The sequence below is a fragment of the Gadus macrocephalus genome, chromosome 14, assembly GCF_031168955.1.
Source record: "Gadus macrocephalus chromosome 14, ASM3116895v1".
Taxonomy (NCBI): Eukaryota; Metazoa; Chordata; class Actinopteri; order Gadiformes; family Gadidae; genus Gadus; species Gadus macrocephalus.
Genome location: NC_082395.1, coordinates 3364136 through 3378718, shown reverse-complemented (window position 1 = coordinate 3378718; position 14583 = coordinate 3364136). Strand labels below are relative to the sequence as shown.

The 14583-nt window shown below is 42.9% G+C and overlaps 2 protein-coding genes across 2 annotated transcripts in view; both read right to left on the bottom strand.

The window, feature by feature from the left end:
- cart3 (cocaine- and amphetamine-regulated transcript 3) overlaps positions 1–345 on the bottom strand; it is a 1641-nt gene extending 1296 nt beyond the window's left edge. The window contains exon 1 of the mRNA XM_060071792.1: positions 1–345. This exon is cut by the window's left edge and continues 12 nt beyond it. Coding sequence (XP_059927775.1) covers positions 1–153 — 153 coding nt within the window. The 5' untranslated portion in view covers positions 154–345.
- A 12106-nt stretch (positions 346–12451) lies between these two features.
- On the bottom strand, positions 12452–14117 carry cartl (cocaine- and amphetamine-regulated transcript-like). The gene is made up of 3 exons (XM_060071332.1): positions 13859–14117; positions 13577–13651; positions 12452–13040 (listed from the first exon to the last, which is right to left on the bottom strand). Exons 1-3 carry the CDS (start codon positions 13994–13996, stop codon positions 12933–12935), a joined length of 321 nt encoding a protein of 106 aa, XP_059927315.1. The 5' UTR covers positions 13997–14117; the 3' UTR covers positions 12452–12932.
- Positions 14118–14583: the final 466 nt, after the last annotated feature.

Genomic DNA, 14583 nt, shown 5'->3' with positions numbered 1-14583 from the left:
GTTGGTCAAGTTTGGACCTTTAGGATAAAAGTCCCGCAAGGCTCTGGTGCTGAGGTCCTCCTCCGACTCCGAGTTATAAAGATCAGCTCCATGGACGACCGAAAGGAGCACGGCGCAGACCAAGGCTCTGGTCCACACTCTGGAGCTCTCCATGGTTTCAGACGTAGAAGTGGATCGTGCCGAAAATAGTCTATCCCCTCCCAAAAGTCCTGCCAAATATACCCAGTCTTCACACCCCAAACAGCTTTTATCTGATTCTTCAGATTTCGTCTACTTCTTGCTCCACCTCGTCCTTCGATTTTTTTTCCATGCGTAAGAGCTGCCGCGTATGAGTCACTGCGTAAAGTTGCTGGGCAAATCTCTCCAAAGTTGCCCCTCTTCGAAATCCAACGACGCAACAGAAGATAAAGCCTGTATTTGGATAGCTATAATGAGTAATCCTGAAACCAATTATAAAACCTAAGAAAAACATTTCTGATTACTTTTTTTCTATTGAAAAATTACAAAGGTTTGATTTTATTGATTATTTACTGTTGCTATGGTTTTAATCTTCTCGTTTGATAGGTGATACAGGGAGCACATACAATATGACTTAGAAACGAAATACATAGGCCAACATATGTTTAACTGCAAATTCATCTTCATCGCATAGTTGATCTCAATGAACTTTATTCCCCATGCTTAAACACAGCATATGGCATTACCATTATGCTGCAATAGCTTTACCATTCAGTCATTCATTCAGCTTTGTCATCGCAGATGTATTTCCAATCCACGCGTCACTGAGTACTGTGGCCGTAGCTCCCCATCAGGCATCATTCCAAATACGTAGAGGAAGTAATCTGCTTGTGAAAATACATTTCTAACAATCTCATCAGAGAGACAAATGTTTAAATAAAGAGCCTCCGTGCTGAGGGCGTAGAACAGTCCTTACAGAGTTTTAAAACCCAAGTGGGTGTAGGGAATATTGTGATTGTGTAATTCTGCTGCACCCAGTTATCCATAGTGCGGGCGGCGGCACGAAGGGGCAGCATGCCATTGCTTTGATCTGGTATTTCTCTGTGTCTCTCCTCTTCCTCCTCTTCCTCCTCCTCTCCTTCTCTCCTATTGGCAGAACCGGGGCGCTGGAAGACCCCGCAGGCTTTGATTCTACTGGTGGCTGCATGACTCATTCCTCTTCCCTGGCTTTTTTTTAATGACTTGGACCCCAATCTCACGGTTTATTCCCAACACAGCACTTCATTAACCGCGCAGCCATAAGCATTGCAATCATCTGTCCTCCGGATCCTGTCCTTACCTGGCCAAACACCACCCCATGAGAAAGGAAGAAGCGGGACCGTGACGTGTGTACTTTGCATACACCGCACACACACCGTCGTACCGTCCTGCCGGTGTTTTGGCTTAGATGGCTGGTGTTTTATGCCGATAACAACAAATAATGATGTTCATTTGTGTGCCCAGGTTTTTGCAATTCCGAGCAGGGAAAGCCATAGTGGACCGGAATAATGACGGTGGATTCCACTGAGGCTGCTGTCTCCGGGCAGCATCCAGAAGAAAACATCCACGGCCTCTGGGGACACGAAGGTGAGGTTCATTAGAGGCCCTGCATTTCACGTTGTCAGTGCAAAAAAGTGTGTTGAATAGGTGTGAGTGTCTGTGTGTGTGCGTGTCTGTTTGTGTGTCTGTGCATGTCTGTGATTGAGCTGTGACCCTCTGTACCCTATATTGATACGTGATATAACAGGAGTCATGTTATTTAGTTAGTTAGTTTATTTGTGGTTCCCTTAGGGAAATCCTTTTTCACAGTTTCCTTCTGCTGACATGGTTATAGTCAACACTGAACCATTGTGGTAAGAAGTATGTCAACGATGAGGGATGAGTCTGTTATCATCATTTGCATTTGTCCATACATCGTTAGACTTTATGATAACACAGATATAACATAAATTAGAATTTACAATGATAATAAAATAAAACAAACATATATATGCAATAAGAGAGTTTTAAGATACATACAAGAAAAGCACAAAGAGAGTTATCAACAGTATAACATCATGTCAAAGAAGGAAGGGAGAGAATTAAACAAGAGGTAGGGATAGGTGAACACAGTCGCGTTACTTCTTCAACAGGGCCACACAGTATCAGCACCTCTCTGTCATTTAGTGCAAGGCTGTTCCACGCCCTGAGACGCAGTCGGTCAATCAGCCTCTCCACTGTTCGCACGGAGCTAAGTGCCAGGGGGCTCTGTTTGGGACAGGGTGAGGGGCTGCATTTAAGGAGTGGTGCTTCATTAGGAGCCTAATAGAGACATCCAAAGTCAATCGCGATACAGGCAGTCAGTAAACACAGGCGTTAAATGTTCTCTCCTCCTCTCTTTAGAAATACTAGAGTAAGCATTAGGGTGATAGAAATGTGCAATTCACATCATTTATGAACATGTGAAAGTTAACATTGTGCTGCTGAGCGTCGTGCCTCAGTCATCTATTGAATGGGATGACAGGCGGCATTGTACACATCATGGTGACCCCGTCCAAAAGGATAACAAAGTTTGCAACAAGAGAATAGAATTAGAAAACATACTTGACCCATAGAATGAATTGGGACCATTAAAAGCCGCGATATGGATTTTACATAAGATAACCCCTGCCCACCTAGCCATCCAACGAGCCAACAAACCAATGAAACCAAACCACCCAAGCGACCAGCCAGTCACTCAACCAACCCATGCCCAGTACTACAAGTTAGTCATTTTTGCTGACACACACAATTTAGATTTAAACGTGGTCTTAGTTTCCAATGCCAGCCGCCACAATGTAACCCATGTCATCTCCCCAGTGTGTGTGTGTGTGTGTGTGTGTGTGTGTGTGTGTGTGTGTGTGTGTGTGTGTGTGTGTGTGTGTGTGTGTGTGTGTGTGTGTGTGTGTGTGTGCGTGCATGTGTTTGCATGTGTTTAATGGGATGGATTCTCCACCTTTCCCTTCAATGATTCCACTTATTTATTTGCTTGGATGGAATATATAGCGTTGATCAACGCTATTAAATAATAATTAAATAATCTCAAATTTGGACAAAGGTTTTTCTGTAAGACTCCATGAAAACAACACACAAAGCAGTTGTAGGTAAAGTTGTATTCTCCTGTTCCTTCTACACACACACACACACACACACACACACACACACACACACACACACACACACACACACACACACACACACACACACACACACACACACACACACACACACACACACGCAGTCTTCGTTCGCCTCTTTCTATTTAAATAGACTAACTAAAATATCCAAGACCTTTGAAAAAACAACTCTTTGCATAAAATAATAACTATTTATTTGGATGATGACTCATATTAAAACACTTTGCATTTTAATAAGTCCTTCCAGCTATGCCTTACGTAAACTCAATAAAAACACAACATATTCAATATCACGTCCATATCTCTCGGGGTATAGCCTAATGCTAATGCAATATCCTCTGGATGGGTTTATGTAAAAACATCCCAGACGTTGGCAGTGATCTAAATCGTCATTCTAGCCGGTGTGGTCATCCTCCCTTGAGCCATGACCTTCATCCAAACCAAAACCGGACAACATATATTCTGTAAAGATTACTCGTTTTTTCAGTTTTTTAACAACAAAATATAAATAGTTTGGAGCAATTTAAAGTATAGACACACACTTGAGAAAATATTCTCACGCTGGGATAAACACCAAAAGCCACCGATTAGCCCAGATATTGATCACCGCGGGAGGCCGAAGGATTGAAGGGTCAGGAAAATGTCCCCATCACACCGCCCCCCCCCCCCCCCCCCCCCCCTCCTCCTCCCTGGTGGCACTCAATCAGAAGCCCCGCTTCTGCGGCTGACAAGGTGAGTCAAACAGCGGGAGGCAGGTGCTTCAAAACCCGATGATTGGAGGAGGTACCTCCGGGCCATTAACCCGCCGCTGTGTTTGACACTCCTTCCCTGCTTCCGTTCATCTCTATCATTCGTTTTCATGGCTTGAATACAAAAAAGTTGGCATTGATTTGGAATCCAATACAAGCCAACAATGGCTGAATATCTATATTTTACCCATCACTTTATTTAATTGATTTTCCACGCTGAAGTTCAGCTCACCGCCGGAAAATAAATTAATTAAATAACACTTTCGGCAGAAGTAAGAAACACTTTGTTCTCCTTTAACTCCCTTTTAACAAACTGCATTTTTTATGAATGCACGCAACATGATGATGATGATGATGATGATGATGATGATGATGATGATGATGATGATGATGATGATGATGATGATGATGATGATGATGATGATGATGATGATGATGATGATGATGATGGTGCTGATGTTCCACGTCAGAATGAATCTCCTCACATGCTCGGTAACACTGCCCTCCTTGGGCGTCGACCCTCTCGCCTACGTCTGGGCTCTCCTGTTTATCTTTAGACCCACTGCGTGTTGCAGGGAGAAAATGTTTCATTTTTTGTACACTTGAGTGGGTTGAAGGGATGATTAATTCAAAAGGCCTGCCGGTTCCCACCGTTTAACGATATTGCTAAGCCCTTCAAAGCCCGGGCACCCGAGTCAAAACAAAGGCCATGCTGTTTAATTATTACCGCAGTGTTACACAACTTACAGAACACGCCGAAAGGGGTGTGACGAGGAGGTTTTGGAAACGATGAACAGATCAACCAAGAAAATAAAAGATCAACCAAGAAAAGCAAGCAATGTTGTCGAGCATCAAAACGCAAATGATTCGGGGGTGAGGGTCTTCTTGCGCCCTTTCCTGGGGAAAGCTTTATATAGCTGTGAAGAGGGGAGTTCAGTATAGGCTATAAGATATATCCTGAAAAGATATCCCTGTCAACCCCGCAACCCTCTCGGGTGCCTCTGTGCGTCATCATGAGCTAATTAAGGGTTCTAAGTGTAGGACCTTTATGCCTCTGTCTGCCACTGGTTGGGGCTTCGGTAATACACAGTGTTTTCTGTATAATTGTGGTGTGCAGAAATCAGGAAGGGACAATCTTGGTACTACACCGATAGGAGTGTTCCTCATCTCTCCTCGTTGCGTGTCACTGTCACATCAAGTCAACTTTATTTATAAAACACTGGTACACACGGACGTGTTGTCTGTAGGCCTGTGTGCGTGTGTGCGTGTGTGCGCGTGTGCGCGTGTGCGCGCGTGTGTGTGTGTGTGTGTGTGTGTGTGTTTGTGTAAGTCTGCACATACGCAGAGGAGCATCAAAACATATTTAAAGCACTTCATATTATACAACATGTAAAATAAAGGCATGTTGCAGCCACGGTCAAATCCATTGGAATCACATATCTAAAGACATATTTTAAACGATGTTGACAAGGTTTTATGTGACGGTGAGAAGTTCCATAGTGATGACCAAACACTAGAATTTGAAAAATAAATTGATGAGGAGAAGAGGAACAATAGCACACCTCTCCGGACTGGATTATGGAATTAATTTCTGCTTTGAAGAACCTGTCGACAAAAGAGCAGCTATGATGTGGGAGTGAACACGGCCACGGGCGGAGGCAGACCAACAATGAAAGACAATACACACGGGGTTTTTCGTTTTTTCCCCAAAAAAAGCAAAGAGCTAAAAAATATAAAAAATGAATATTTTGTTAGCCTGCAGTATGAGTTTACGCTCCAGTGCGTTCACAAGCACGCCAATGTGAAGAAATCACCATTGTGTCGAAACCCATATCTCATGAGGTAGCCTATAACACATTAAATAATCACCAGGATTGCATTCATGAAAGATTATAATAATGAAAGAAAAAAGGACTAAAAGGTTGATCATGAATAGGCTACTAGGGAGCACTATAATGGCCTTGAAGGAAAGGAGGAGGTATTTGGTGGTAGGCTATATGACGGTCTATAGCTCAGAGCACTTCCACCCCCATCCAGTGGACCTAACTAGAGTGTGACTCGAGTGTTCTCTGTATTCTGACATGCCGGCCGGAATGCCCTTGATGAGTTCCCTAAAATCCCCGGGATTAACTCAGGACCAGGGCCTTAAGGAACACATCAAGGCTATTAAATCAAACTCATCTCTGAGGGATGAATAATAGATTTGAGGAAGACCAAAAGCCATACAGGTTAATGATGGCCGTCTCCGCCTCTCTGGAAATGGGTCAGGGATGTTTGCAGAGCGCAATAAGAATGTGGCATAATGTTTTACGACAAGTTGTGGAAGACCAAAGGAATGAACGCTATGTTGCAGGTTTGCAAATGCGATCAGGTTTTAAATCAAGCTTGCTCATTTGTGAGGATATGTCAGGTCAGCCACCGCATATAGACACGCAACCCAGCAGCAAAACAATAATCTGTGGTGAAGGGGAGGAGAGTCCTGTGATTTATGGAGAGGTTCTGTACGATATCTCGTTCAGAATCCTCCTCCTACATTATCTATTATGTGACCTTACTTTCAGTTGTTTTTTTCTACGACAGCGAAGCAGTTGAACGCCTGGGAAATCTTTTCAATTAGATATTGAGATCATAATCTCTTAGATTCCTTGCAAGGAGTGGCCAAGTGGGTAAGGGTCTGAGGCTAAATGCAGTTAATGCTGAGATTAATAACGAGATTTAAATGTTATCGTTGAGCAGATCAGAAATAAGGTCGATAATTATACCCCTTCTGTCGCAAAACCACTGCTCAACAAGCCTTTGAAGTAATTTGGCTCGCTGAATAATACATTTCGACCAAGAGTTGTTATTAGAGGTGTTGTAATGATTCACATTAGTCACCAATCACCAGACGACGGACAGAGATATTGAGGTGTAATGGTTTTGTGTCTGACCATCGCAGAAGAATAATTCCCTTGTAATGGAGATGTCGTGAAGAGGTCATTAGTATCCTGCTTTAATCTCCCCTGTGCTCGGGGACCAGATATAAACCATGTGTTTGATTAGAGGCGTTGACCGGTAGAAACCACCACTTGAAGAGATAGCTGTAGGAGCAACCAACAGAGCACACGTGACAGATCACTGGCTGGCCCTTTACACTCTCTTCTATGGGTTGGCATTGGTATCTAAGCATATTAAGGATGATGGTGAATCATATTTGTGTTTTCCCACAGATAAAAGCATACAAATCCTGAAGTAATCAAATTGCTTTATTAACATTTTGCTTCCCAATTCAGAAACTGAAACCTGCGTCATTTGAGATGCTTTTGGATGAATGTTAAGGAAGGGATTATGAGGGTTTAGGGAATTATAGGTTCCTTAAACCAGATGCTTAATTGTAACGATGTGGTGTATATGTGGTAAATGACTGATCTCTATTACTGCTGAAAGGTAAACAGTGCCATCTACTGGCAATAGGCAGAGGACAACATGTACTACATACACACACAGAGACAGAGACAGATACACACAGAGAGAGAGAGAGAGAGAGAGAGAGAGAGAGAGAGAGAGAGAGAGAGAGAGAGAGAGAGAGAGAGAGAGAGAGAGAGAGAGAGAGAGAGAGAGAGAGAGAGAGAGAGAGAGAGAGAGAGAGAGAGAGAGAGAGATTAGACATAAGTGCCTTTTAAGACTCGCCCTTCGTTATGTTTCCCTCAATGATAAAATGGCATTCATAAAGCTATTGCAAGGTCAATTTATTTTCTATGCAGTAATGCAATGATTTGACTCACCGCATGAATATTATTATTTTTTGAATAACTTTTATTGGTGCATTTCGGTGATCTTATTTCTAATGCAGTTTTAAAGAGAGGTTGATGATCAGTGATGTTCTGTTTCGGCTCCAGAGAAGCCGGCCGGTACCTACTGCCTCTCTCCCTCCATACCTCCTATAGGGGAGCTGAATTGTTAGCACCTTAGACCATAAGGGTATATTTACTGTTTTCCCAAAGCGACTGCATGGCATTAAAAAGCAGGTTTGGTTCAGGCATCTTGCTTCCAGGGATTGATCCCAGTACCTTTTGGCTGGCAGTCAAACCCCCTAGCCGCTATAACCCCATACCCATGTCCCAATACACCGTCAAATACTAGAGAACAGAGGGAAACAACAAACAAAACAACTCTTGTTTTCCTCAAAGCACAACAGCAAGAGACATTCAAAATCTGAATATGGTCTGTTGCGTCCAAAGTTCTCAATCCAATCTAGCACCTAATGTCATAAATCAGATGCTTCTGTGCAGGGGAGTGAAGCATAACGTTAGCAGAACAACTTTCCCTGCCTGAAATGGTTCTTTTGAGGAAAGGCAAGCGTCCCGAAGTAATAGAGCACAAAATATCTCATAACTCAACCACGGCTTTGTGTGATGTGATGGATCATTGTAATAACAATAAAGCTCCAAGAGGCTGGGAGCTGAATTATGATGCCAAGCTGCATTAAACACCACGAGAGGATTATGTAGGCGTTCCTTAATAACATCAAACTTGAATTAATATGTATGGATATAGGTTTGTATGCATGAATGTATGAAGTTTTTTACGTACGTATGTACGTATGTATGTATGTTTGTATGTATGTGTGTGTGTATGTATGTATATGTATGTATGTATGCGTGTATGTATGTATGTATGTATGTATGTATGCATGCATGTATGTATGTATGTATGTATGTATGTGTGTATGTGTGTCTGTGTGTGTGAGTGTGTGTATGTGTATCCATGTGTGTATATGTGTATGTGTGTATGTATGTGTATGTGTGCATGTATGTATGTACGTATGTACGTATGTATGTACGTATGTACGTATGTACGTATGTACGTATGTATGTATGTATGTATGTATGTATGTATGTATCTAGGTTTGCATGTATGAATGATAATGCATGCATGGAGGTTTGTACATGTATGTATGAATATTCTTTGATTTTCTTGACAGCCGTTTGACGTGGCTGTTGTTTGGATGAGTTGTTCGGATGAGTGGTTCTCAAGAAAGCTGCAAGCAGCGATACCAGAGGCCAGGCAATAGGCCCGGACGCATGCGTGTTTTCAACAGGCACTGCACTAGTTTGAATAAATGTGTCACAGCTTACGATAAAGGTATATTAATTAAACATTTCTTAATTCAGTAATAAACATGAATGAATAGCATTAGCCTGTTGGTCAGGTTAAGGGTTACGGTTATACTTAGGGTAAGGGTAAGGGTTAGTGGCTATGGTGAACTCCAACCCTTATAAATTAATTAATACCTTAGTTAACATGAACAGCATTCGTAAATACAAATATACACCATTCGTAAATTATTCCTAGTCACATTGGTTAACTGTAAATAAGCTTTGAGTTAGTTAATGATCGTTGCTGCATTTGCAATTAATGTACCTTTATTGTAAAATGTAACCAATAAATGAAATGAAACTAAACTTTGAAGTATTCCAGAAAGCACTTTGTGGAGTGTGTGTGGTTGATGGCTGGTTGAAGCAGCCTCACCTGGCCCGAGTCAGACTGATTGGACTCTGCGGCTGGGTGAGGCTGCACACCTGTTGTACATTGAGTAATCAGTGTTCACAGGTTAAACCAGCCATCACCACACACACTCAGGGAGATCGCCTATAAGGCAGCATAGTTGGCGCCCAGTAAAGACACCTAGTAAAGACACCTAGTAAAGACACCTATAAAGACACCTATAAAGACACCTAGCGTTCTTGTAGCCTGCACATTGCCACACACTTATATCAAACAACCATTTCTGATCTGAACTAGTATCTATATGAATGGTGACCTATACAGTAGGCTACACTAGACCCAATCAACCTTAAAACTGTTGAATCAGTTGTCCTGCAGAACTCCCCCTTGTAGTTATTTTTTTTGTTGTTAATTCAATACTTTGGTGCATGGTCAGTTAACCGCTGACATAATGAGCTGGCCGTATTGTGGCCCTGATACACCCGTCTGTGACTAATCCCATTATTCATTCACGAAAAAAAGGGCCTTATCACAGAGAAGGGTAATTGGTACACAACTCAATGTAATTTAAATTCCTCACGTGCTGTACACAATTTAATTGAGGCACAGGGAATAGTCACAGTCTAAATACACCTTCATCCGATGAGCATAGATTAATGGACAAATATGTAATATAATGCTTAAAGTTTAATATAGTATGTGCAAATGTAATTGTTGTTTTATTTTGAATCCTTTAATGAGGTCCTGGAAATAAAGAACTACACAAAAACATAAAAAGAAAGCAGGGTTATTCTAAAGTGTTAAGGCGGAGAGGTGCAGGGGACAGTGGAGTGATGGAGTCTGTTGAGAATAAAGACAGCCAAGTCCGCCTGAGAAATCACAAACTCTCATTTCAGGATACTCAAACAGTAATACTTAATGATTCACTCTTGGCAAGACCAAGTCCACTTGGGGCTGACTTAAATTGACTTTGTTGGAATGATGCTTCACTCGTACGGATAATTCGAGCCCGGAGAGGCGGAGAAAGGAAAAGTACCAGCAAGTAATGATAGAGGACCGATTTGAACATTTGGGATCTCACACTGGTGTTTCCTTGCAGGGTCAAAGGGTGAATGGTGAGCTCAAGTGATCCCTATGCACTCTCCAATTGATCTCTCTCTCTCTCTCTCTCTCTCTCTCTCTCTCTCTCTCTCTCTCTCTCTCTCTCTCTCTCTCTCTTTTCTCCCTCCCTCTGTCTATCTATCATGCCATCCCTGTCTCTATCCATCTCTGTCTCTCTCTCTCCACCTCTCCCCATTAGTGAGGTCGATTCATACATGTGAAGTCTGAGGGGCTTATAGGTCAGCCAATCGCAACATCTCCAGGGAAACTAGCTGGAGAAAAGAAGTAGCTATAGTCAATATCGCTGTTACCCTGGTTAATGAGAAGGGGAACCTCTGTAGAAATTAAGGAAGCAAGTATCGGTACAATGCTGAAGCATGGATGAACCACCGTAACTGGGTTGACATTGTGTTCACATGATCATTGTCACCTGATCAAACAGAGCCATGAGTCCCAGCTGCCACTACATGTCAGCTTCTATTGTAGCCCTCACTCAGATAGTCTTGAGAGAGAGGGATGGGGAGAGAGAGAGAGAGAGAGAGAGAGAGAGAGAGAGAGAGAGAGAGGGAGAGGGAGAGAGGAGAGAGAGAGAGAGAGAGAGAGAGAGAGAGAGAGAGAAACAGAGAGAGAGAGAGAGAGAGAGAGAGAGAGAGAGAGAGAGAGAGAGAGAGAGAGAGAGAGAGAGAGAGAGAGAGAGAGAGAGAGAGGGAGAGAGAGAGAGAGAGGAGAGAGAGAGAGAGAGGGAGAGAGAGAGAGAGAGAGAAACAGAGAGAGAGAGAGAGAGAGAGAGAGAGAGAGAGAGAAACAGAGAGAGAGAGAGAGAGAGAGAGAGAGAGAGGAGAGAGAGAGAGAGAGAGAGAGAGAGAGAGAGAGAGAGAGAAACAGAGAGAGAGAGAGAGAGAGAGAGAGAGAGAAAGAACTGCGAGAGAGAGAGAGAGAGAGAGAGCGAGAGAGAGTGAACCCACACAAATAATATTTTTTTCTGATCAAAGCCAACATATGCAATCAAATGTGTTGCTCTTATAGTTTGATTTTGGTATTAATGATATTGCGATATTAGCATCTTGGATCCATTGCAAAAAAAAACCAACAACCATAAAATGTCAATTCAGGACCCACTATTGACTTCCTTTTATTGCCTTCCAAACGTTTGAGGCAATAAACCGGGGAAAGCACCATAGGGTTACTATGGGCCACAAGTAGAATAGCCACTCAGGCCCTCTCCCTGAAGACATAGCTCATTGACTGCTCTTAAATGAGGTGCTTCGCTTTAATGGCAGCGATAATAAAAGACCTGGACCTCAGATTATGTTTTTTCAATTGCTCGCTTTCTGGAGAAACACATTTAAATAAAGGTTACCCCCTGCTTTTAAATGTTGTGAATTGGCCTTTAGTTTATAAAGAGATGTAGACCTCCACGCTGGAAACCATGGCTTCACTTTGGGTCACAGTTGGCGGTTCCAGCTTGCTGCACAGTATGGAAATAAACAGCTAACAGTGTCTGTGAGCCAGGTAGGGGACAGGAGAGGATCCAGATCTTCAGGAACCACGGAGGTATGGTGTATGTGGAGTTTGGTCTGTTAGTAAACAGAACATTAAAAACTGCCTGAAAATATTCTTTTCATTCTGTGTATTCAATGAGCTGCTGACATTGCACTCAGAAACTAAGAACTTCCTCAACAGTTGTGTAATGCCTGACTTTGCAAAGCAAAAAGAGAAAAAGATGTTGTGTCCTATGTTAATCCATACGGTCTTTACTGCATTAATGTCGTATGCTGCCTTGTAATGTTTTCAACTGGCGACATAACGTTCCTTTAAGCAGAAAGATAGCTTTTTCTTTTCTATATTCTATTCTTTTCTATTTTATATCAGACTTAAAAACAGCTGAATTTGCCCATGGTTATTCTTGAACGTTTCTCAGCCTCCTTATTGACTTCATTGTGTTAGCAAAAATAACGAGTGTTTTGACTTTCACTTTAATCTTTATTTTTTTCAAAGACTCCAAAAATCAAAGAGCGAGCATTTCATTACAGGCCTATAACAACAATGAATAATGGTGTTTTAAATAAATAAAAAAAGTTCAACCTGAAGGGAATTCAAGTAAGGCAACGTGGCCTCATGTTTTTATCCTAATTTACATGCTACATGAACAATCAGAAATGTGCACAATCAATGGCTTTTAAAGGGGGACGACGACGACGACGACGACGACGACGACAACAAAGCCATACACATTTAAACACGTCGATGAGTAACAACACACAACGCATTAACAAAGACATAGTAGTGAACTGTAATTGCGACGCGTGGCGGCTGCAGAGGCCCCCCGGCGAGGGGGGAGATGGGGGTGATGGGGATAGTGATGGATGGACTGGCGGTCCGGTTGTGGATGCTCTGCTGCGGATCCGTTGCTTGCGGTGATTCCGTGTGTGAGTTGAGTGGCTCAGATGCACTTGAGGAGGTAGGAGTTGCAGTTGGCCCCTCTGCCGCAGTCACAAAGTTTCCCAATGCGGGGACCGAATTTCATGGCACACCTGTCGCCCATCCCGCACTGCCAGGTCACGGCGGCACGGAGGAGGCACGAGGAGGAGACACGCACATTACGCACGTTACGCACATCATACGCACGTTATGCATATAGTATTTCTGGCCTTACACAATTCTATATATTGTTTATGGCTACTTTTCATTAGTTATAATGTTACTATTTAAAGAAATATATTTGCAATTAGTCCATTGGATATAAAACAATCCTTTATTTTGTAAATCTTGCATATGTCTAATGTCTAATGTTATTTTATTAATAGATCACCTTCTATAGAGGCAGAGATATCGACGGAGAGAGCAGAAGAGAGAGAGAGCGGTTCAACACATAATATAGGCTGATAGGTGGATGGAAAAGGAACACAACTTTCAAGTAGGCGAGCATGTTTACATTATTTGACTAAAGCTGATCATGCATGAGCTATAGCTCAAATAATGAATAATGATGCATCAGGAAAAACACAAGGACCTAATTTTGCCAGAATTGGCTCCCAGAAGTTGTTTTCTTGTGCGTTTCCACTTGTGTAAGACACAAGGATTTACCATTTGGATGCCTCTCTTCTCTGGGGGCGAGACGCGGTCGTGCATCTTCCCTAGAATGCGCTCCATCGCCTCGATCTGCTCCAGAAAGTGTCCAAGAGATGAGAAACAGCGGTCCCTTAGGGTGCATACAGCTTAAAGATGAGCCAGGTGTGAGACGAGGCGAGGAATGGTTTGAATAAGGCTGATTATAACAACAGCAGAGCTCCAACTCTCAGACAGTTTTTGCTGTCTCCGCTTTAACTATTAATTAAAACACACCATCACGGTCAAGCTCATACTTACAAAATCTCTCTCTGCTCCCACGTCGCTTCGGTCTACTCCAAAGTCTTCAGAGGAAACTTCTTGCGACGTCTGTCCGTGACAGAGGACGGCCACGAGGCCAAGGCAGAGCAGTCCACGGAGCATGCCAGAGTTGTCCATCACACCGGTGCCACGGTGCGTCAAGAGAGAGACGGAGTCAATAAAGGAGGTTTAAAGGGTCGCCGGTTCAGAGACGATCTAACTAAGACCACCAGACTTTCACCTCTCTTATATAAACTCGCAGCCCCGCCCGTGGGAACGAGCTGTATAAATGTAGAAGCCCCCGAGTGTGTCTTTAGTGTGTGGCTGGACGGTGATGGGGGTACCCGCAGCATCCAGACACACCAACCCTTCCTCTCCGTCTCCAACACGCACACACACGCACGCACGCACACACACACACACACACACACACACACACACACACACACACACACACACACACACACACACACACACACACACACACACACACACACACACACACACACACACACACACACACATCGAGTTTCCATATTAAAGTAGCCTCATAAAACAACCTTTTTATTTGATATAATTATTTTGGTCCAATATGTCAGAATTAACCAAATGACCAGGACACGGATCGATATAATAGTTGCTTTTGAGAGCAGCATATTCCTGAAGCGCTACGCCCCAACCACGCATGCGGCCAGTGGTCCCAATAGGGTGGAGTCAGTCTCTGG